We start from the raw sequence: 23,934 nt of genomic DNA on the forward strand, positions 1-23,934 counted from the left end.
AGGTTAAATTCTCATCCGACCAGTTATATCTGAAGAAACTTTTCCATCGGGTCTGAGATCGATCGAATCAGAGATGTAAAATATTTAATCGAGTTTACTCTACCTCGGGAGGATGTAGATACCTATCCAATGAGATCCGCGGTTCGATTTCGCAATGTAAACAGAATGATTGGACGATGAAATGAGAAAGCTGGGGAAACTTTTTGTAAAAGCCTTCTAAATAACAAACCTCAAGCTATGCAACTGGTAGGAAGCCTCCTGGCTCGAGGGTTCCGTTTCCTTGGGTACCTTTTCCAAATTTATCTGCGCCACCGAGGCGTCCTCCTCGTCCCTCGCTGCAGGAGTCCTGCGTTCCCGCGATTCTCGAGAATCCTGATTTCCCCTGGAAGAAGACTTGAAGAAAATCTCGCGGTCGTCGGGTCGCTCATCCTCGCCGAGATCGTCCCGGAGGTTGTGGAGTCCCCTTTGATCGTGTTGACGGTTGCTCGAAGCCGCCAACGGCAAATTATCTGCACTGCGAACTTTCCGACAAAGCCTCGAAGTCGAACCGTGTCGCCGCACGAATTCCTTCGCACACAGAATGCGGTTCGAATCACAGCCGTAGATCAATATTTACCAGGTGCAATTTTTGCAAGTAGTTTTGGAGAGTCAAAAATCTATGCCTTCGCTAGTAAATGAGTCTATTTTTTTTTAACGAATTACTATATCCCTAAGTAACGAAGGTTTCTTCAAACATAGAAAAATGTAAAATAATGGAAATATAAACCTAATCTTATATATATATGTACATATCGATGGCCCGGTTGAAATAGTTTCGAAATGGATGAAAATGTAAGATAGTTTTTTTTTTTTTATAGATTATACCGGGTTTAAACGTGGAAACCAGCCACCCTGGCGCCTGAAGATAGGCAACAAGGCATTGCCATTTCGTTCCTGAGATGGAAACTGTAACACCGGTTGCCTATCTGCAGGCGCCGAGATGACAATTTCACGTTTGGATATGGTATGATCTATAAAGTCACTCAAATAGATTTTTTCCATCACAATCACAATAACATATAAACTGAGGTGCTTCCATGGATTCGTAAAAAATAGTCTATTAAATAGAATAAACCATCATAGAGTGAAATAGAACGAATATGTTGGACATTTACTTTACTTGCTCGACGTTTGTTCTTAATTCCAGTATTTTACATTTTATATTTGTAAATAGAGCTGTCTAGCTCAAGAACAGCATAATTCGACAAATTTTCAATGATTTTAGGCTCACCAACGTCTTAAAATTCACAGATTTTCTCAACGAAACTATTTTTGTTTTTTTTTTTTCTTTTTTTTTCACTTCGAACAATTTCCCCGCAGATTCAGAGAACCGTCGAGTCTGGCTAGTGAATTTTGAAGTCTCGACACATGATTTCGCAAACCGTGAAGATCGGATCTCTGTTTTCTAGGATAGTAGAACCACGAGCTAGGCATTTTTCGCCGGTGTAACGAAGGGTCACGTTGTACGCGACGGAATAGCGAATCGATCCAAAAGGCAAAGTAGAAACGTCGAGCACTTCCCCGACAGGCTGCAACGTCGTTACACGGCGATTCCAGGCTAACGATAAATTATTTACAGATCAGAGCTGAGGTCGTTAATAATCATTAGCTCAGCCGAATGACTTCGAACCCGATGCGATGTGCCTGCACGATAAGCCCCATACCGCATAGAATTAACTTGTAAACTTTTGGCATTTTCCAATCATTCATTTCTATAATTAATTATTCATCGGCGAACCCGCGTCGATTGACGGGTTAAATTTAGAACGAGCTAATCGGTTCGAATTGCATATTTTTGGTCAAGTTTCTTCGGTTGTTTCACACTAATTATCTTGCTGTAATCGTTCTTTTTTTTTTTTTTTTACACCATCAACTCACCTGGGAAAGAAACCCGGCGACGTCTATCGCGCTGTTAACACGTGGTCTTGTAGGCCTTGGCCAACCGAGGCCACCCGCGCTGTCCAAGGAATCGACGTGGTGGTTCGACCAGTGCAGATGCTGAAAGACGTTGACAAAATGTTCATATTCATTAGCTGCTCGTGATTTTACATCCCTCTTCATCGACGAACCGGTAATTTGAAAAATAGCTTAAATCAGTTCCTCAGCTTATATATTGCTGATTGAATGAACCGAGTTTACATTCGAACGAAAAGATGGCAGAAATTGTGCAAATATTTTGACTTTGCAAAACTCCCTTAATTTTGTATAATATTGCTTTGCGACTCGGTGAGCAAAATGTTGTGCATTTGCTGTACAAACAAACAAACAAACACACCCACATACATACACACACACACCAATACACCGTTAAATCTGTAAAAAAATTATGGCACGATATTATTCTTCTGATGTATAGAATTTACGATGTTATCAAGTGCCGTCAACACTTTGTTTTCATAACCACGCACTGTTTTTTCTAGTTGATTTTAATTCAGTTACACTGTCTCGATTCAAAATATTTTCCACAATATATATTTCACTCAAATTTGAACCGGCGAAATTTAGTCGTAAAAAAATAAAATAACAGAACAGTGCACTCTTGTGCACCAATCAACAAGGGCTGCAGCATGGCTCGGGTGTTTGCAGTGCTAAAAGTGTCCGCAATGTGCTTTTCGCATGTATAACACAGTTTCGAATATAGGAACAAGGGAAAGAGCGTCGTTATTATTCCCTCGGTTTTCATTGGTCATCAATATTCGGGACTAGCAGTTGATTCTGAAACGTTGACACGATTCAGGATCAGCTGTAGGATAGAAATTTTCGACACTCTCTCCTGGCCCCGGAACCGGGGAGTTTTATCATTTTATGCGAGAACGTGTCGGTGCATATTAGAATATATTATCATGTGGCTTACGGTGACACGTATTGCATTATAGAGGTGATGCGCAAAGTGCGTATTGGGATTTTTTTATCCGTTGAAAATGATCCGCCGGACGAGCGAGATGAGTTTAATTTCGTAAAATGTATCAGCAACGCCTTTTACCATTACTGCCTGAAATTGTCATTGCCGTCTCTGTTAAAATCCAGAGCTAATTATCCTGCCGGTCCAGCGGATCTTGTACGTATAATTTCGTGATAATTCGAGGAATTTGCGTGAGCGTGAAAAGTAGGTGAAACATTGAATATGCTGCGTTATATCATAGCTGGATACTCAATACTCGTCGAGTAACACTGAATTATACCGGTGGTCACGCGATGTCTGCCCTGTGGAGTAGAGCGAATTGACATCCGCAATCGCGAGGATCCCTCGCTCGTCTTGGATAATGGAAGCACTGCTCCAGGACACAGCAGCCACCGCCACCGCACTGCGTCATCATTGCAATCATCGTCAGAACTCACGATTCGGTCATTTTTTTTTTCTATTTTTCTTTTTTTTTTTTAACCTTTACTTTGTTCATCGAATCTACGCTGACATTTTGTACGGTGAAAAGATTTCGAAGGAAAAAATGGATATCCTATAAAATTATGTATAATCACAAGTTTCAAGTATATAATTTCGGCTTGCAATCATGTCGATTTTCATAAGAATACAATCCCATCTTTTACGATATCGGGTATCTCGTTTATCGACAACTTTGAAAGCGATAAAGATGACTCGAAATTTTTATTTGTAAAAAAATAAATCAAATATTAACAGAAGTGTTATCCTTTTTTCGTAATCGAAGAGTATCGGTGTAACTAATTATCCTTTTCATGAGAAATGTACGACACGCGTGGTTGGTTGAAAGACTCCGGATCTCTAACCTTCAGCTTTGTGTTTTATACATCACTTTCAATTTCCTCCGTGATTTCCGCTCGCTGATCAACGTTCGCATCGTCAAACAGGTTATTTTGGATAAGAAACCTTCCGGGCGTGATTACGTATCGCGTATAAACATTTTCCACGCTATATAGGTATACATCTACTTCCTTTTACGTGGAAGCCGTTAGAAAATCTTTCAGAATTTCTTACGACTCATTATTTCACGGTATAGTCGCTGACCTTTACGTACACACAGATATTTGCACAGGGAAATAATTTCCTCAACTGCGCAATTTCTGAAAGTAACGTTTGAAAATTATTTTTCAAATTAACTGTAGAATTTAAATTATATAATATAGAAATACAACGATAACGAAAGCTGTATATATGAGACGATATGATAACGACGTGATAATACAGAGTGTGCGTGTGATACTTCTATAGGCAAAACACAAAGTGATCGACATTTCCATGTACATCGAGCGTATACGTACGTATAACATTATATTGCGTATTTACCAACAGCGTCTGTCAAATTTAAAACTCGCCTTTTCGAACCTCTTTTTTCCTAATATCACTTTTTATCATCCGTGATAATCCGCAGTGTTCAGTATATCTAAAATGAAATTAACAATAAATCCATTTATAACTGTTGCCGTTTCAGAGACGGAATATACAAACTGAAACCGAACTCTCACGGGCGTCTTCATCTTACAGTCCTCTGTATTCTCCTTCTTTACCTTCGAGTTCGTCGTAACTCTCCCTGACAGATCTTTGTAAATAATATTGTAGACATTATAGAAAACGTGAAACATGTAATACGAAAATCCAATGAGACTCGCTTTGTTTGATAGACGTTGTTAGGTACAATCGTACGTATATACATAAACATATATATGTATAGATATTCAAAATTAAAAAAAGCTTATCAATCAACGCATCGTTCACTCTGTATTACCTGTCATCCGTTGAGCAAATCAGCGATAAAACATTCATCAACCCCCTATTTGTGAACAATTTATCCAACAATGGAGGATATTTCTGGATGCCTCGTTTGATCAGCAAGGGTTTGAATGGCCGATAATTTTTCTCCCTATATCAGCAACGGTTTCGTTAGAGTTTGAGCGAATATTTGATCAAGTTCGGTTTCCATTATTCGTCCTGTGTAATATCTCGTTTAATAAACTTCTCGAACGTATCGGCGACGACTACCGAGATACTCCTGCGTGTTTTATTGCCTCGTAAAGGAATTTCCCAGCTTTCTCTACACCCTCTGTACGGAATGCGACGAATGTTGTTCACAGCGATAGAGCTTTCGTTCCGGCTTAACGTGTCTAGCGTTCGGTTCGGCTTTAGCCGCTGGGTTATATTGGCTATCGTCCGCGCAGCGGAGCCTCGAGATAAACCGTCGAACGGTGAAACGGGCCGAGGGAAAAACCATGAGAAAAAAGAGTAACGAGCAAAAAGACGCAGCGGGAAACTCTAGAGGGGAGGAAAAGCCCCGCGCTAAAGCTCGTAAGCTCATTGATTATAGCTACCTGAGAGCAGGCGTGTTGCGTCGAGTGCTGGTTGCAGGTGTTGGTGGCGGCGGCACAAACACCGGTACCGGGGACCTTGAGCTGTTCCTTGTAATCAGGCTGGTAGGGGAGGAGCATCCTTATCTTTCCCCACCTGTTAAAAAACAGTGCAATCGCTCCGGCCCAGACGACCAGGACCAAAACAACGATTCCAACCTCGACCCCACGGATCTGCGAGAAGAATTTCGGGCTCGTAAAAGCATGCAAAAGCCTCTGCAGGCACCCTTATGAAATTCAAAAACAAGTGTAAACCCCTAGCCAAGTTATGCTAATTTTCCCAAAGTTTCCCTTTGCCAGAGGACAAATATTCACGGAGATGTCGTCCTGTACTCACTTGAATGTAGGCCTGAGGTTGATGAGCCGATGGCGGTCCTGGCGGTGTCACAGGACCTCCGGTCACAGCTCCGGCCGCGTCCTGCTGCGGCGATGTCTTCGGCGGTTCTACAAACGATATAGAAAATGAACTGATGACGATCGATCCATTGGTATACCTAATTTTATGAAGTCTCGTTGATACACTTGCAGGGATAATTAGTTTTTAAAAGTTAAAGCGGAGGCCATTTTTGCACTTTGAAAAGTTGGACGGCAAATCCGCAATGAATCGATCCAGACAGGATATTAAATTGACATCAAAAGCGCAAAAATAACAAAGATGCGACTAATGAGAAAGTTATTTCGCGGAAATTTCCCAAGGATAATTTCATGCAAGGTAAATTAGCCTACATTTATGCAAATCAGGGTACATTTCGGCAAAATCCGCCTGCATTCCGGCAACCAGGAATCGTTGAGGTATAATTTAAGTTGCTTAAACGTAGACGGAGTTTGTCAAACTGCACACCAAATTGCATAAATACAGGCGGATTTACCCTCCGAGAAATTATTCACGGAACGCTTTCGTTTACGATTTCATTCGAAAATCGCAAGTATAATATCGCAACGTCAATTACTCAGTGTGATTGAAAGTGCCCATTAAATACGTCTTCAAATTTCCAAGCTCTTTTCATTACTGCAAAAGAAGAGGTGAAAGCATTTCCAGCTCCGAATTTATAGATTTCCCACCCGTACTCGAGTTTCTCGATAAAGCGAATCGTGGATCGTAGTCATCGCGGTGCTTGAGAGTTTAGGCGGAGGTTGGAAACGACAGACAATCCCAGATCCCCGGTCGTTTCGTATCATTGCAGTCCCCATCTCCCATCTTCGTCCCGACGTCAACAGCTTGGCTTTTCCGAGAGAGACGCAAGCGGAGGTGTAAGTTTAACGATCCGGGCTTACCTAGCGTTCGGAAGACGATTGGACGACTCCTCAGCCTTATTCCAGCTCGTACTGCCGTGACGAACAATTGGTACTGAGTGTCGGCACGCAGGCCACTCAGGGTAACTGCCTCGCTGTTTCCAGCGACAATCGCCACGACCCTGTAACTAACCACTTTGACATTGTGATGCTATCTTTGACTATTGATTTTCGCAAGTTTCATGCGCCGTGATGCACCGCGACTAAGCTTTAATCTTCGAACTTCGGAAGATAGACGCGATAGATATACAAGCAGTATCAACCCTGGGGTGAGATTATTGGGAGAAGCGTCGCGTAGTAACGACCAGCACAGAAGACGTAATTATTATACTGGCTAAGCCGTCTCACCGCTGACTTGTAATTCATTCCTTTAATTCACTCGAAAACGGCAAACGTTAAATTGGGAATAAATATAAACAGCAGAATCGGGCAGCTCGTTAATTCGATGGTGAAATTCAGCTCTTTGTTTCTCAACGCGTCTCACCTCGGGCAGTTCGGGTTTTATTTCAAGGGTCTGTAAAGTATTCTCTACTTTATTATGTACCCACATATCGCACGTATTTCCGGTGGGTTATTCAAGCGACGCTGGAACAGATTCCACTACAAACGAAAAAATAATTGCCGTTAGACTCGCTATAATTCCTCGGGAGAATAAAGAACGGTACAATTTGTAATCGTTAAGTTTCCACGGTGATGCCACGAATGTTTATCTAACGGAGAAATTACAGTCGTAAAAACTGCAGTAACTTCAGCGGTAAAAATATCGCCTTTATTCGTAAAACAGCAAATGCAACGCAGTAGAAGCTTTTTTTTCCCTCTGCGTGTAACGACAGATGGACAGTTCCTTTATCGGTAAGCCTTCAATCACATTGGCTATGAACGAGATATTTATATACTACAGAGACGATGAGTACACAGTCCATTATATGGATCGATTTTTCACCCTCTATTTTCTACGCATTTTTCGATAATTAAACGCTGGGACAAAACATGCGAGCACTCCGCCTGCAAGTATGCAACCCAGCTATCGCCTTCCAAGTGATCAGTGGGTTGCATTCCTTAAGGCTCACTGAGCGTTTTTTTTTCCTACCATTTCAGCGTACAATCTCGAATTTCTAAAAAAAAAAAGGGATATTGTTACTTAGATATGTATATTAACTTATAGAATGAAATATGCATAGGTGAATTGTTTCGTATCTGTAATATAAATACCTATGATGCAAAAGACTAGCTTAAGCCACGTCAGTAATGATTTATAAGCTTGCAGATCACTCAAAGAAATTAAGTCTGATAAGTGACTATTTTTAATCAGTGCAAGAGGATTTAGGGAATTGAAATGATTTCGTTGCGAGAGCCAAATACGATCGTCACAAAGTAATTAACAACGTTGACTATAAAAAATATAAGAGAATTGTTTAGTGAAAATTCGTTGAATAGAACTACGTTATTATATAGTTGTACTTCGTATGTAAGTGAACAATAAAATTTTAAACAAATCAATCTATTCGTAAGCTACGTCAAGAGTAGATCTCCTTACCTTAAATGATTATTATGAAGTACAAGTTTTTTTTTTTTTTTTTTCAAAATAGAAACACGATCGTTTTTGGCCGAATATTTCTTTCAGTGAATTTTCAAAGTACTTGCTTTCGATTACGATCTATATATAGCTATGCGGGGATGCAGTACCTTGGATTTTCGTATACGAATGAAAAGTTTGAATGCTTTGTACCTGTCTTGGCTACGACAGCAAGGGAGGGTCCCACCGACCCAAGAATAATCCGTTAGGTATTGCGTTTTGATATGCGGCAGAGTAAAGTAAACGTGAATACAAAGTCATTACATATACAGTAAAAGGATTGCAGAAGATCTCTTAGAATAAAATCGAGTAAATAAATCTCGTAACAAAAATAGAACTGCCGTACAGTACCTGAGGGGAATATTTTCAAACAACTTCGCGTTCGGAATTCCTTTCATATTATTTCAACGAATCACTCTGCAATATTTTCGACCGTATGGACATGGCTGATAGTTTGTTGTTATTTTACGTCTTTTTTTTTTTACGGCTACCGTTAAAAATTTTTTACCACGACGAAAGAATTTTCTCAAACCTATAAAATTTCAAGTGACTTGTAACACGAGGGTGTACAAGTTACGAAGATAAATAATGAATGCAGCAATTATTTTTGATGGTGTGTAACGCAAGATCTTGAAGTATATTCATTGTCAGACACAATACCTCCTCGGGATGCTTTTAAACTTAAACGAGGTTTCCACCCCCTCCGACAGAGCCCCTCGTTCGGCTTTAATGGAACTTTGCTATTCAATGGTTTTCTTTTTAATGTTCGGTTTATCGCGCGAAGAAGTTTCGCCGAGCGGTTAAAACGTTGCATTTCGAGATAAAAAAAAAAAAAATCGAGCTACAACGTAGTACGTTGAATTTTTTTTTTTTCGTCCTCCCTCACACCCCTTTCCACCCCCTCAAAGAAAAATCGAATGTAATAGCAATGAACGCACCTGGCATCGGTCGGCTTGTAAGTTACGTCGTATTTATCGACCGAATCCACCTGCCTCATGCTCCATGAAACGCGAACTGATGTCGGGTTGACAAACATAACCGTTATGTTCTCGGGCACTCCTGGATTACCGGGCATCGAACCTAATTCGAAAAGAGAAGGGAGGAAACAAAAAATAAAAAGAAAGACGAAATATATCATTCCAAAAGAAATCGGCCCTTTGCACTATGTGGAAAAATTGGGGCGGCTTCAACCCCCTTTTTACCAACCGACGAGGCCAGCTCCCTGCAGAATTAGGATGGTGGCCCAAAGGACCATGCCTCCAGGGTGGCGGGCCAGGACTGGACCGCGCCTCCTTGGAGCCCCACGTCCGCTGCCACTAGAGGTCAGCCGAAAGCCCAGCCGCAGGAACTGATTGGCAAGCGTCCACTAAACCCGTGGAATACTGTCATCGAGATCAAGTCTTGGGCCCCCTGGGACCAGCCGGCGTTTATCAGCCGGCACAGGATCCTCCGAGAGGCTGTCCAAGCTTCCCCATATCGGTGAGAGACGTCTCGATTACCTGAAACAGAGAACACTCCGTCAGTTCTTGGTCAATAAATGAGCAATTGTCCGACCGGGAGCTTGCGACCCGAGTCGATAATGTTCGGGCCCAGGCAGAAGCCCGTAAGTGAGCTGGAAAAACGAAGTCAACGGACAGGACACGCAACTGGGTTTGATGTTGCTGGTTCCGGTGCCGATGGGAACCAGGTGAAATTGTGGAATTGGCTCGGCGCTGGCCTGCCCGACAATCGATAAGAGCTGGTGTAGATATGGAATATGCCAAGGAGAGTTGTCGCACTGTAGTACGGAGTATGCAGGCCTCGTGGACGAGCTTGGTTCTCCACAATGGCTGTTCGTACGTATGTACGTGCAAATCTATTGCAAACCAGCCTGCTTGGGTACACAGTTTTATACAGGTGGTGTACTATATCGACAAGACGACCGTTGTACGTGCGGAGAGTCTAACCATGCATCTGTCTCTGGTTTGCGGTATAGAAGGATACAAGCTCGCAAGCGGTAGCTGCTTAAAGAAATAAGCCTGTCGCTGCTGTGTCTTCACGGCGTCGATGCGTAAAAAAGCGATTGTAAATCCTCCGGACTTTACGACGCATGGAAGGTGGAGAGTTTAGTTTTTCATTAAGCGTCCACGTACCGCGTTATGAAATATTGTCGTATGTCGAGTAACTGCGAGTGGAGTTCTTTGTAGCTACATTTTATTGAGCCTCGGGTACCGTTCAAATCGTATGTGTAAAAGACACTGAGAAGAATTGAGAACGTCGAAAAGAAAGTAAAGTTCCAAATTGAATTCCACCAAAAGTACAGCTTCGCTTGTCCTCTCGACCTATGACTTAGGTATATATGTATATATATATACGTATATCTATGTCGAATAACATGGAAGAAAAGTTACGCTTCGGAGACGTAGGGAAACATAAAAGAGAGACACCGGAGCTTATCGATTCTTACTGAAATCTCACCAACTTTTGAGCCGTGTGCTCGAAATAAATATATCTTTGGAAACAAATGCGATCACCCCGAGGTCAGACTTTGGCGCAATACGCCGGAGCTCATAGTTTAGATATGTGGATGAAATAAAGACTAATGGAGAGATGTAAGATAAAAAAAAAAAGAAAAAAAAAAGAAAAAGCTCTACACTTTTGTTTCATCTTTGTTTGCTTGCCCGACAGCTGAAATTCCGCACGATGAGAATAATTTGCGAGAGTACATTAACGCGAAATGTTGTATCGTAGGTTTATGTATAACGTATAGTATAAACTGCAGCGTCTAAAAACACCGTTCGTCTATTAATATACGAATATAGTAAACAGCTTGCGAAACTAAAGGAAATAAAAACACAAGAACAGCTGGAAAACGAAGCAAGGAGTGCATCTTGCGTTTCTACGACAAATATACGGAAGCTTTTACTTCGTTCGTGAGAAAAAGCTCGCACACGTGGCGCAGTGGGACGTGAAGAAAAACGGATCGGGGAGATTTCTGATCATCGATATACGCTCGAATTGACGTTTGTAGGCGGGCGACTTGCCGCGAATTTATAACCAGAGGAATTAGCATTTAAATGAAAACGCAGCTGGAGTAAATTGCGATTAACCGGACCGTGCGTGGAGGGAGAAGTCGAAGATTTTTCGCGGCTAAAACAGAGCTTTAAAGAAGTCGAAAATGACGACGGCCGAAGTACGGGGGGAGGAATTGTCGAAGAGTTTCGAAGCCGGTAATAGACTATGTTAATATCTTAGAAGGGGCATTAATTTACCGCACTGCTCTGACTTGCATAAAAACACACACATACGGACGAGTTATTTTTGGTGGTTTATTTTGACACCGTTGGTATATCCGTTGGACCATGTGTCGGCAAGTGAAATATAGCGGACACGCATGTGTGTGTGTGTGTGTGTATATATATATATATATAATATGTATGTACATGTATATGAGGTACGTTAAGCTGCGTACACGCTGCTAAATGCGAAGACGCCCGCGGTGAAGAAGCAAATACCCTGAAATAATAAACCTTAGGGTATGTAAGGAATGATTTGTGGCTTTTGGGGCCCCGGCTCGGCTGGGCTTAAATCGTTAATAACACAAAGCCGTTCCCCATTGAGGGTAGGTACTCGACTCAAGTCAGTTCATTCTCAGCCCTGCATCGAGCCGAGCATCCCTCGTTTTTCCTGACGCGAAAAAAAAGCTAGGTAAAATCGAAAGAACGAGAGAAGAATAAAAGCCAATTTCGAATAGGACTCTAGTAAATGATCACGATTATCATATCTGATCGGAGAACAATGTAAAAGCTTTCCGTTCATCGTGACTTCTTGGTTGCGTAATAATCCTCGTTGCGTAACGGATGAGCTTTTTTACCGATCAAATTAAAATACCTTAATTAAATTCGGGCTTGAATTTTTCAGAGGATAAAATTGACGGTCCCCGATCTAGATGCACTGAAAGATCTAGCCTTGAAGATAACGAGATGCGGTGATACGTATTACGTTATCTCGGAGTCGGGTTTGTTCTCACCGAGGAACAACAGGAAGCTTAAAATTGGTCAATTCTTCTCGCAATAAGCTCGCGCGCCGCGGATGAAACAGAACAGGAACCCTCGCGGCATTTCCCATTATTATACTCACGCCGCAATTTGACGAACGACCCGAACTAAGACGATTACATTTCCGGTTCTCTTCACGCGGTCACGCGAACATCCTTCGCACGAGCTTTCGTGGAACGGTGAAAACCGGATCGAGCGGTCCTTCAAACCGTTGATGAGTACTAATTTGACGAGAAAGTTTCGAACGTACAAGTTTTGTCAAGAGTAAAACGCAAAACAAGTTTGACCGTCGTAACAATTTTCCAGCAATTCGTTACATTTTGCCAAACTTAAAGCTTAATTACGTAACTCGTTCCCGAATGAATTGTTAGTTGAATAAAGCAAAAAAATGTAAAACAAATTAAGGATCGATTGACGCGAAATCGTTACTCGGTTATATACTTCTTAGATATATGATTCGTCTGCAGTAAACTTATAGGTACGTGCTTCATTGAAACCGTGACTGCTTGGAAATTGTCTCCCTGTATAGTTTGTACCTTGTATCAAGTTACGTAGAAAATTTTATAACTCCATGAAATATTTGTACAGCGTTTGTCACGGAGCTGTTTCGGTTCAATTGAAGTACGTATTTTTATAATTTATGTAAAAACGCGTCGTCCGGTGGTTATTTATTGGATAAATAATTCGGTCAAAAGTTCCCCGGGCTGATATTACACCAGCATAAAACAGAGGTTCGAATTCACTGGTGCGGTTGATGAACGCGTGGTCGACGGATTACACACAATAGGTTTTGACATCTCCGAGGAAAATAGCTTCGAAGCCGTATCCTCGTCAACGGAAATGCGAAAATAACCAACTGACAGCGTCAAGGTTGTCGAGTAAACGGCAGTCGTCGATCAGTCCGTCGGGATGACGCTTGGTTTACAGAAGGATCGAAATTGGAAAGAGTGATGGAAGCCGATGGTCCGAAACGTGATCACAGAACTTTTTTTCTCACTGTCAAATTGGAGACGTTTTCACACCCCGCCGTGCTCAAAGCTCTGATCTTTTTCTCCGTTGCTGGCAAAAAAGCCGGTTTAAAGAAGGCTTTTGATACGACGCATTGCGAAAATTGTCGAAATCGAAAAAAGATCGCGTCTCGTTGCACGCGGGGCAAAACAGGCGCGGAGTGTAACAAATTGGTTTGTTATACGAACATCAACGCCGAGGGCTTTCCGTCTTGTGTAATGTAAGGCAGGCCTTGCACCGGTGGATGTTCGACCTCAATCCGGGCTTAACTCGAGCATTAGCCTTCGCTCTGTGGGGTCTCTCGTATACCGAGTTACATAGACAACGGGGGTTGAGAAGTGTTGGGAGTATAAAAGGCCCGCGGATTTATTACACGCGGCATAAATCCAAGTTACGAAACATTCAACCCTCGCCCCAGCTACGACGTCAAGTCGACTCAATTTAAGCCGCTCGCTTTTATGCCGTTAAATTTACCCCAGCGAAGAAGGAAAGAAACAACAAAATCAAAAAACACAACGGAAATAACGAATGCAAGGAATTTATCACCAGGCTTTTCAAGTACCTTTCATCTGCGAGGAGCTTTTTTCTACCGTAACCTTGATTTTTCTACGCCACTATTTTTCAACCTCTGAGTCGCGCCCGCAAGCTCGGTAAAAGTAAAAAGCAAGGGTTGTAGGTCGTACGCTATAATAAAGGTACAATATTTTTGTCGAAAAGGCTGTGCCTGTTTATTTTTTAATAAATTGGCGAATCGTGCTTGTATTATTGAAACGTAAATAATTAAGTCTTTACTTACTTACGATTAGTTTTTATGTTGTTTGCCATTGAAAGTTAAATACGTCGCGTTTGAAATCACTGACGAGGTTTTATTACGGATCTGGGTTATTAATAACAGTACGTTACAGTACATTAATAATGCGATTTAAATAAAGAATAGAACGCTTTTAATTTTGGGGGAGAGAGATAGAGAGAAAGACAAAGACAAACAGAGAAAATAAAACAAAAATGGTATATTCTGCATATTGGCGATAGTATAGACAAACGATAAAACAAAAAGTTTTAAGAACGCTACGGCATTATTTTATTGAACCAAGTACAATGCAAATTGTAATCGTAATTGTAATAATAAAAAAGAACCAAAAATCCTGAAATAAATCTTATTTTCTATCGCTTAAATAATCCCTTAAGGAAATTTCAGACGCGTGACTCTCGTTTTGTCGCTATTTTCATAATCTACCGTAATTATTTTCCCAAAAATGTTAATTTCATGTAAACGAGTGTCCAAGATTCAGGCAACTTCTCGTATCCCACCTGACAGTACAAAAGCTTCTTACATTTTTCACGGATTTCCAACGCTACATACTTCCCCGACTGAATCCATCATTCCGAGTGTGGGTAGCAATGCGGATTACCTTGCGGCATATTGCGCATCCACCTGATACCGTACGCTGAAAAATATATCCTCTAAAACGTAAAGTTATTTGTGCCTCGACCTGCAGGCAACCAGCAGTGGTTAGCTAAATTTGAATTTAAATTTGATGGAAGGATGCATAGCGTTTTAAACCCCTGGGAAAAAAGAGTGATGAAAAAGCGGTTCAATTTTCAAAAAAATAACCGTATCCTCTCCGCGAGATTAAACGAAAAAATAAATAATAATAATAACAATAATATTAAAATAATAAGAAAAAAAAAACACACACACGCACTTTTCCCTTTTTCTTTTCATTCCATCTCAACCCGCCTGATTACACTTGGAATTCAGTGTAGTCAGTCCCGCGTGGAATGAAAAGAGTATTTTCATCTCCTTTTTTAAAAAATTTTTTTTACTTTCATTTTATCTTGTCGCCTGCCGTTTACCTTTCTCCGTTATTCTTCGCAGCGGCTCACCTTTGCTCGTACGTGAATTTCGAAAATTGCGAGCCGGAGGCTTCGTCGGTTCATTACGGTAAGATCTTTCGAGGAGTTGTATTTTCACAGGGCGTCGACGAGAATTTATCCCGTCGCGTCCGCTTGGCGGTAGATCCGACCGAAAATTTTTCCATCTCGCGGTTGAATCGCGCGACGTTTATTTCGCCCACCTCAATCCCCTCATGAGTTACGCTCTGCCTTTTTATTCGTTGAATTCGAACAAGCCTGTTATTTGCTGCAGTCAGGAATGCCATGGCTCGTGAAAAATTTCTCACGGGACGAAATCCTCGTCAAATTTCGCGAGGTTTCGAACGTACGCGCGATATCGGACAGAGAAAAACCACCCTCCCTACTTGACGTCCCAAAAAATATGGCCCCCGTTTACCAGAGGGAATTCCGTCCAATCAACCCCATTCAACGTTTCGTTATTTTTCTTTCCCCGTAGAATTCCCCTTTATTTTGATAATCGAATTAACCCATTTACTTTGCGGTTTCTATCGACAGAAACTCAAGTTTCCGAATCTGAGGGTTGCGTAGAATTCTTTTGAATTTTCCTCAAAATTCACTCCACATACTTGCCTTGTATTGTTCTTTCCAACCACCGAGATTTCTCCTTACGGATTTACTTTTCTCATCAGCTTTTCCCCACAGATCTCCGGATACCAAGGATGTAAACCAAGACGCGAGTTTACCTTGGCTGGATTTCACCTCTGCTAGCTGCAGTTGACGTCGTGTAAGGTCGCGAGTGTATATCCTTCAGGATGACACGCGTGACTAACCACTTTGCGAAATCTACACACGGTACGTGCAGCTAATGCCCCTCAAGCCGAGAATCCCGCCGCATGCATCGATCACCCCGGAGTTTCCTCTGCAACGGCGGATACGTGGTTGCATGTATGCAACGTGCTGCTGTTAAACATGTGTAAATTTATATACGAGGCATTCACCGTCGACTCGGCCACTTTTTTTTCGACCATCTCAGATCTGCCCCATAATTGATTGTATCAAAGTACTACTAAAAGGTACTCTACCTGAATTTTTTCAGATTTTTTCATTCGTTATTTGAGAAATTGCCGTTTTTTTTTTCAAATGAATATATCTCGGAAACTTAAAGTATCTGAAAACAAAATGACTCTGCGTAAAAGTTGTAGTTTTTTGTTAGCTTTCGAGAGGAATTTTTGTAAAAAAATTTTTACGTTCCGGTAACGCTGATTTCTTAACAAAAAAGTAAGAAATTATTTTTTTTATTCAAAGAGGACCCTTTTTTTTTTGCTCAAAAAATTGCAGAGTCTTCCAATGTGTGTGACAATATCGCCAAAAAATCGCCAGAATGGCACGGATCGAGGCTCTAGGGTAAAAAAAATGAAGCCTTTTAGTAGTACCTTTTAGTAGTACTTTGATATAACCAATTGTGGGGCAGATCTGAGATGGTCGAAAAAAAAGTGGCCGAGTTGACGGAGAATCCCTCATATAGGTGTTACAGATACTGCAACAATCTGCACGCGCAGCAGAATGGCAGGTAAATAATTACTTATTAATTCTCACGTTGTACGCACCCGGTTTTTTTTTTCTTCTTCTTCTTCTTTCATTAAAAGATCAAAAACGAACAAAAGGCTATTTTCAAACATCACCCGCGCTTCTTCGGTTATTCAATTACATCCGAAATCCATGTTCGATCTTTAAACGTTTCGCACGTCGGCTTCGACAACGTCACAATAACGGAAAAATTGACATTTTTCAGCAGGAGCAAATAACTGACGATTCGAAGTAAACCGTTTATGGTGACAAGTTTTTTTTCTGCTTCTTAAATCGTTTGGAAAAAGTTCGATTCGTTGGATTTCCAACGATAGTTAACCAGTCACGGAGATTAACTGATGAAAAATTCTCACGTCTATTTTTCTCCCTCCCCCTCCCCCAATATTAAAATCACTTCTTCTCACGCGATCCAAAAGTGAATGGCTTATGTTGGGATGAGTAAGAAAAAAAAAAAAAAACTCGAGTGGCATAATTCAACTTCTACATTATATGCAGGTATAATTTGAGGATGCCTATTATAATATACTTGTTTCTCAACAAAAAGGTTGATGTGCTATTCGTATGATTTATGATAATTTTTTACCTCCCTTTTTTTCTTTTTCTTCTCTTCCGTCTTGTTTTTTCTTTTGTCATTAATGTTTTTAATAACAAGGACTCACCTTGACCAACGATTCTTATCCCGGTGATTGTTAAAAAATTTCCATTACTGTTATCGAACTTTTTCGGGGTAAAACAGTGGCGCAATGTACAGACAAGATAAATAGAAAGAAAAAAAAAAAATACATTGTACGTGTGAATTTCTCATCTCTTTTTCCAGCTGTTAAATTTTTTTCTTTCACCACCGTAAGTTGAACTGGTAATATATCGTATGACCGAATATTATAATATGTTTGTTAACAGATTTTCTCAAAACTATAACATCGTGTATAAAAGAATGAAATTTCAATCCAGATCCAATCTCCGTCTATATATAGCGTTGATTAAACTGTCTCGGAAGTAGGTATATTGACACAGAGTACAAAGTAAAATTAATTCTTGAATTTCACCAACGATTGCAGTTTGAATCATATTGCAGCTTGGACGAGGTCGACAGGCAGTTGTCAAGCTTTAAAGTGAATTGTACACGTCGAGAAATTACAAACGAGTTTATAAGCTCTTATCAAAGTCGCTAGTTATTCAGGAAAGTTTCTTCCCGGTGGAAATACAGTCTGTAGTACAGGTGAAAAGAGAAGATGGAGAAAATTGTTTGAGCAAGGATAGCGTGCGAGTGTGTGCGGATGGGGCGAAACGCTAGCGTACAAAGCAGGGAAGAGAAGCGCCGCGAAAGCTTCGCCGGAAGTTAAACTCGAGATAACAACGGAAGCCGAGAGGTGCTCAGGGTTCGTTACAATGAAATTAATCGGACGGTATTCGGAAGAGCAATGCGAAAAGAGATTTCAACTCAAGGGTTAAAAAGCGAGCGAGAACAAAGGCTACGAGACGAAACCGATAAGTATACGTGTACGTTATTACAGATTTATGTACGAGAAGAAGGAGAATTCTCGTTCAATTTCATTCGTAGCTTGGAGAATAATTAATGTTGGAACCATTTTTCAAACCTCGAGATTGTCGCGGGAGGTAAAAAGCTCCGGTTGTTGAAAAAAAAAAAAAAAAAAAGGAGCGGCTTTAGACCGGCCTTAAGCCAGATTTCGAACGCCCCGTTCTCACACCGCAGGTTCCAAGTTTATAGAGAAAATAAGAATAATATCCAATTAGAATTTCGAGCCGCAAATTCAGCCCTCGGATACCATGTTACATGAAAATATAACGATTTTTTTATTTTGAACCAACGTAACGGATCGACCATTAGAAATTGTAGAAGTCTGACCTTGGATTCGTTATCGATGAACCAAAAAACTTTCGCCTACCAATTTCTACCGAAATTGGAATATTTTTTGATTTTTATTCGCCATATCGGATCGCCGTTTTGGATTTTGCAATCTGACTTCAGATTCGTGATCGGTCAGCCAACGAACCGGCGATTACCAATTTTCATTAAAATCCAAATGCTTTTAGTTTATCTTCTTTAGCTTATTGAAAACCCTAAATTCAAACTTCGCAAATCTGACCTTAGATTCGTGATTAGCGATCAAAAAAACTTCACGGTACCAATTTTCATTCAAATCTATTCATCCATTCTCAAGATATTTTATTTTTATTTAATTTTTCGAAATTTTGTTAATTAAATAATTGAAACAGTACCTACGAAACCGGTCAAAGCCAAAATCTAGATGTCCATCTGAAAACGATCTAGTGAAAATTCAGCTTTTCATTTTCGAGGTGATTAAAATAACTTCCTTCTCTCTCTGAAAACAGAGAAACAGAGAAGCTTTCATTGAACGGTTAGGAAGTTTTTGCAAAACATTAAAAAGTACACAAGTTTTATTTGCAGCGATATGCTGACGAACACGAATTAACACGAAAAATTGTTCAGGTAATCAATAGAAATGAATAATACAAGCAAAGACATCAACGATCTGAGACAAGGTTATATAATAAACAAAAAAAAAAACGTTGAAAATAATTAAGCTCCTGCATTTTTAACCCGATTCTCATTTTTTAAACGCTTTCTTCTCCTCCCAAATTTCTTTTACACAGGGAGCGGCTTGAAACGCTTATACGGATCACATTGGTTTGGGCAAAGGGTATCCGTGGCCAGTTTGCAGAGGACAACTAAGCTCTCGAACTTCTTGCTCGGCTATTTGTCGCCAAAGTTTTGCGTGGTCACGTTCGCCTCGGATTTTCCCTTGCCCGAGGTTACCCAGAATTATATACGTGCAGTTTCACCGAGTCCGCGAACTTTCCTCAAATTTAAAGAGAGAGAGAGAGAGTCTTAATCGCTTCCGATGCATATATGTATAATTTTATTTTAATCCAGCGATGCAACCTTAATTAGTTACGTTGAATTTGACACAATTTAATTATCGCCTCATGTAATTCAATTTCATTCACTTTAATTATCCGATGTAATATATTGTTTTCTATGGGGTTAGACATTGTGACCGTCAACTGTGCTAAACGTCACAGTAAAACCGTATTAATGATGGGATATACCTAACAATCGTTTCGAATTATTTCCAACGATTATATTACCGCGTCGTTCGGTATGCCGTTTAATTTTACACATTAGTTTTAATTTCCGCGTTTATCCAGCTTGGAATCGGTCGATTAAAGTGAGAAGAAAATTGAAGAGAAAAAAATAAAAGAACAGCGAGTAATACACTCTGTTGAATTGGGTTTTACGTATGTGAAGTTGAAGGTATGAGCGTGTGTAATACACGTATCTACTGTAACAGGAAGTAACGGTCAACTTCGATATTTATAATCCAGAAATTCCATTCATAATTCAGGGGGTGGCTCCGATTGACAGGACAGATACTGTTCGAAATTAATGTAGATCACGCCGATTGAGCGATGATGAAATTTCGTGTATTCGTACCTTATACGTCAACAGTTTTTAATACTTGTCTGCTGGTCAATGTAAATTATATCGTCATATTAGCAAGACGATGGAACAGCTTGTCGCAACAAAGATGATTGATATTCGTAATTTCTACCCAACTCTACGCGATATAATATTTATAAACGAACTCTACAATATTATACATACACGTGTATTATAGATAATATCCATTTTTTAAGTTATAATTGAGTCAAATTACAGCTTCTATTGAATCGAAAGAGAGAGAGAGAGAGGGCTGAAAAAAAATATTTGCCAACAATTATTATTCTTTAGTTTCAATAATAAAAATTTATTGTTTCAAGTTTTGGATATTTCTGCGTATACTTTAAAAAGGAGCAAAAAAAGCTGCATACTTTGGGCAAAAGAAATACTCTTAGAAGTTTCGGCAGAATTTCTGCTCCGGAAGTCTGATGAAGTCTCCGTTTGTTAGCTGGAGTTAAATTAAATCTAGATGGTGTAAATTTTTTTTACTTCAACTTACTTCGGTTTCGTATCCTTCAACCAAGATATCTGATTTTTCAACGAATTTTCCCAAACGTACATCAAAAGTAATTCGGACGTCGATCGCAGTCGATACGTAACGTTTTTCAAGTTTACAATTTTGTATTAATAGGAACCAGTCTCACAACATATATTTTTTACGACAGCTGAGACTATTCTAGAAGCATGAATATTTTTTATCCTGTCAAAAAAGTCAATATCAAATAGCCAACAAAATTAGAAACGAGAATGAAAATCAAACGAAAGGAAAAGTCATCGATATATTTTTTCTCCGGAAGGTGTTGGAACTGTTGACAAAGTCCGTCGCTTGAAAAAAAAAAGAAAAAAGTTCTTTACGAATCCTTGAAGTCTGTGTGTCTTCACTGGAATGGACAACAGTTCTGGAAGGGTTAGCTTACCTGACTTGATGTAATTCATATGGGCAAATTTTTATTGCCTACAAGCTGGGCAGCAACAAACAGGAAATTAAAGCAAACCCGACACCGCAGCGTCAGGTTGAAAATTTGGGACTTGAGCTGACAACAAAAGCCTCATATAATACATATTGTCATTGTTTACTCCGAAAATCAGGAACTCTGAATGAACAACCTAACCTACATCCATTGTTGTATAAACTAGCCATGCAAATAAATTACAATAACAATAACGAATCGCCTGAAATCATTGAAACAATGGAAACTCCATACATTTGGTCATATGTACAGTGTTATTAAATTGTTTAAACTATTGTGAATCCTGAATAAACTGTCTTCCGGTACTTTCATTTTATTCCGTACACAATTTTTTAAACTCTTCTGCAGCATCTGACTTTTAATAATAAATCGATTATTTTTCTTCTTTAATTTTTTTATTACCAAACCTGCAACGCCGCATTGATTGCCCGTATGAATATGCAATTTCTCCAACTCTGATTTCATCGACGCCCTTTCATTGAATTTTCGTCCTTCCTTTTTTCGTTCACCTTTTGTACCCAGCGAAGCCCGTACAGCATTAATTCGTTTATTCAAATCGTGTACATACTTTTATATTGTTTTACGGCGGTGAAAGCTCTCCTCGAAATTGCTTCTCCCCTTTTTTTTCTTTTCATCTCGAATTCTTAGGCCCTTAGACCCTCTGTAATATTTAACGCTTTGATAAAAGTCCTCGGCTTTTATTCAGGGGATCATCAGGGGGGCAGACTATTTTTGGCGGGAAAATTTGAAGGAAGAAATATATACCTACAGTGAAACGCTGCAAATGTGTGAGGCTGCTCTTTTCGCACTTTTAGAGGCGGCCTTCAGGCCCAGGATTCTCCCCCATTTACACTTTTCATTTCTTTTACACACATACTTTATACGTGTCCTATATCCTGACTGCTTTTATCATATCCCTCTGAAACTCGAGAATATTAATAATTCCAAGGAAACTTACACGAAACTTTACTTTGCCCGAGTTGAAGAAGCAACCCTCGTTGTACATTCCGAAAAATTTTTACACCCTAACCGAACCGTCGACGGTTACCTACTTCCAGCTCCAAATTATTTGCTGCGAAGAAATTCAAAGAGATTTTCGAGTCAAACGATCGAGTCCGATTTACCTGAAGTGACAGAAATCTTCGAAGAAAATCGAACCAATAGATCGAATAAGCAATCGTCATGTTTTTACTTTTACTACTCTCCTGAAACCTGAGTTCGGTAAATGTGCCAAGAGAATATAAAAAGGTTAAGAAACGAAACGAGAATTTGGTTCTCATTATCTAATGAGAAAGAATTTCGAGAGTAGAGAAAACGTTAGAAGGTAAGGAAGAAAATTTAGAGAGGATAAACTTCTCGCCGATTCTTAGAGTATCTACGTTCCGATCCAGTTTTATCGAACTTTACTACGTCTGAAAAAAAAAAGAACGTTGTCCTTCCCACAGGAAACCGTGAGACACGTTTCACGCGATACGCGAGTACCTACATAAAATGTACCTACAAACATGGGCGGGGTGTAAAAACTTTCAGAGCCTAGATAGAGTAAGTTTGAAACGCAGACTTTTTATCTTCGTTGAAACGAAGTTAAGTGGCAGCTGCGAGGGCGGAAAGGGAAAGAGGATCGAGGAAAGGGATGAGAATAATAAAATTAAAGGGGTCGGAGCTTGCGAGGAAAATGAAGACGGCATGAAAATGTAGGCGGATGTGTTGTAAAGGTATATATACATATATGGAGTACTTTAGGAGTGTGTGTGTGTGGGCTTAGATACAAGGGAAAGTATAATTCGTGTAATAGCATCTGGGAATTCGTATGTATATGAGAGGAATGTTCACGTAACTTCGCGAAATCATATTCTCGTATTACGGATTCAAAGAGAATAATATTTCACTCCGTACTCGAGTTTATGTTTCTGTTGTCTGTACGCAGAATCGAATTAAATCACGATTCCATGTCGGTCACGTGATTGAAATAGTTACACGCTTTTAAATTGGATTTGAGTGGAAACCACAGGATCAAAATACACCCGCATATAATGAAGCGAAATTGGAGTGGACGGATAATAAACGTTCACGGTTATTATACCCACTGTGAAATTTGTCAGGATTTTTGAATTGCGCAACGTTTAAATCATTGTCGATTATCGAATGACAAAATGATATGAAAAATGAAGTCGACAAAATTCGCGGAAACTTGCGAAATACGCGTGAGAAATAAGAAGAAATATCGAATAATTCAATTTTTTATGTTCACGTATCTTCCTCACCTCATCCTGTTAAGCGGCTTATTTCGCACCGATATCCCTCAAGTACTTAGGTATAAGGATTTTTTAATAAAGCGGATTTTCCGGGACGCTGGAGGAAACACGAATGAGTCCCATAAGCTAGATCTATTAGCTAATCGTGTGGTAATTCAAAACCGGCGGGACAGAGTGATTGATAGAGTCTATTTCAGGCTGTTTCGAGTTCGCGTAAGCGGCGAGGCTTGCGAAAATCGCTTGCGAATCCGCCGATGAACCCTGCAAGCAAAAGCCATGCGATTCGATATCGTATGGTGAAAGTTTAGTAGTTTAAACAAACAAATAAGCTTGTAAGCCGATACCTGGAACACGATTAAATCGTCTAATCTTTGTGCCGAGTGCAATTTAATCTCGCTGAAAGGTTCTCGGAACTGCTCAGAATTAAGGATAATTAATTTCGAGCTGACTGACGTTCAGGACATTCTGTTATAATAAGAAGTTGCTCGTACCAATGCCGATTCCAATCTTC

General features: G+C 40.1%; 1 protein-coding gene across 6 annotated transcripts in view; it reads right to left on the minus strand.

Moving 5' to 3' along the window:
- Positions 1 to 23,934, minus strand: part of LOC124304579 (uncharacterized) — a 46,238-nt gene that overhangs the window by 9,852 nt on the left and 12,452 nt on the right. Inside the window, exons 1-9 of one of the 6 annotated variants that reach the window (XM_046762983.1) lie at positions 18,955 to 19,003; positions 9,431 to 9,723; positions 9,163 to 9,304; positions 8,378 to 8,386; positions 6,631 to 6,776; positions 5,693 to 5,799; positions 5,320 to 5,529; positions 1,918 to 2,037; positions 230 to 567 (exon numbers count right to left, since the gene is read on the minus strand). In XM_046762983.1, the coding sequence (XP_046618939.1) occupies positions 230 to 567; positions 1,918 to 2,037; positions 5,320 to 5,529; positions 5,693 to 5,799; positions 6,631 to 6,776; positions 8,378 to 8,386; positions 9,163 to 9,304; positions 9,431 to 9,479 (1,121 nt within the window). In that variant the 5' untranslated portion in view covers positions 9,480 to 9,723; positions 18,955 to 19,003. Of the gene's footprint in view, positions 1 to 229; positions 568 to 1,917; positions 2,038 to 5,319; positions 5,530 to 5,692; positions 5,800 to 6,630; positions 6,777 to 8,377; positions 8,387 to 9,162; positions 9,305 to 9,430; positions 9,724 to 18,954; positions 19,004 to 23,934 lie in introns of those variants that run through there. The other 5 variants (XM_046762984.1, XM_046762985.1, XM_046762982.1 and 2 more) reach the window with 5 other exon arrangements.

This window comes from Neodiprion virginianus, chromosome 5 (assembly GCF_021901495.1).
Source record: "Neodiprion virginianus isolate iyNeoVirg1 chromosome 5, iyNeoVirg1.1, whole genome shotgun sequence".
Lineage (NCBI taxonomy): Eukaryota > Metazoa > Arthropoda > Insecta > Hymenoptera > Diprionidae > Neodiprion > Neodiprion virginianus.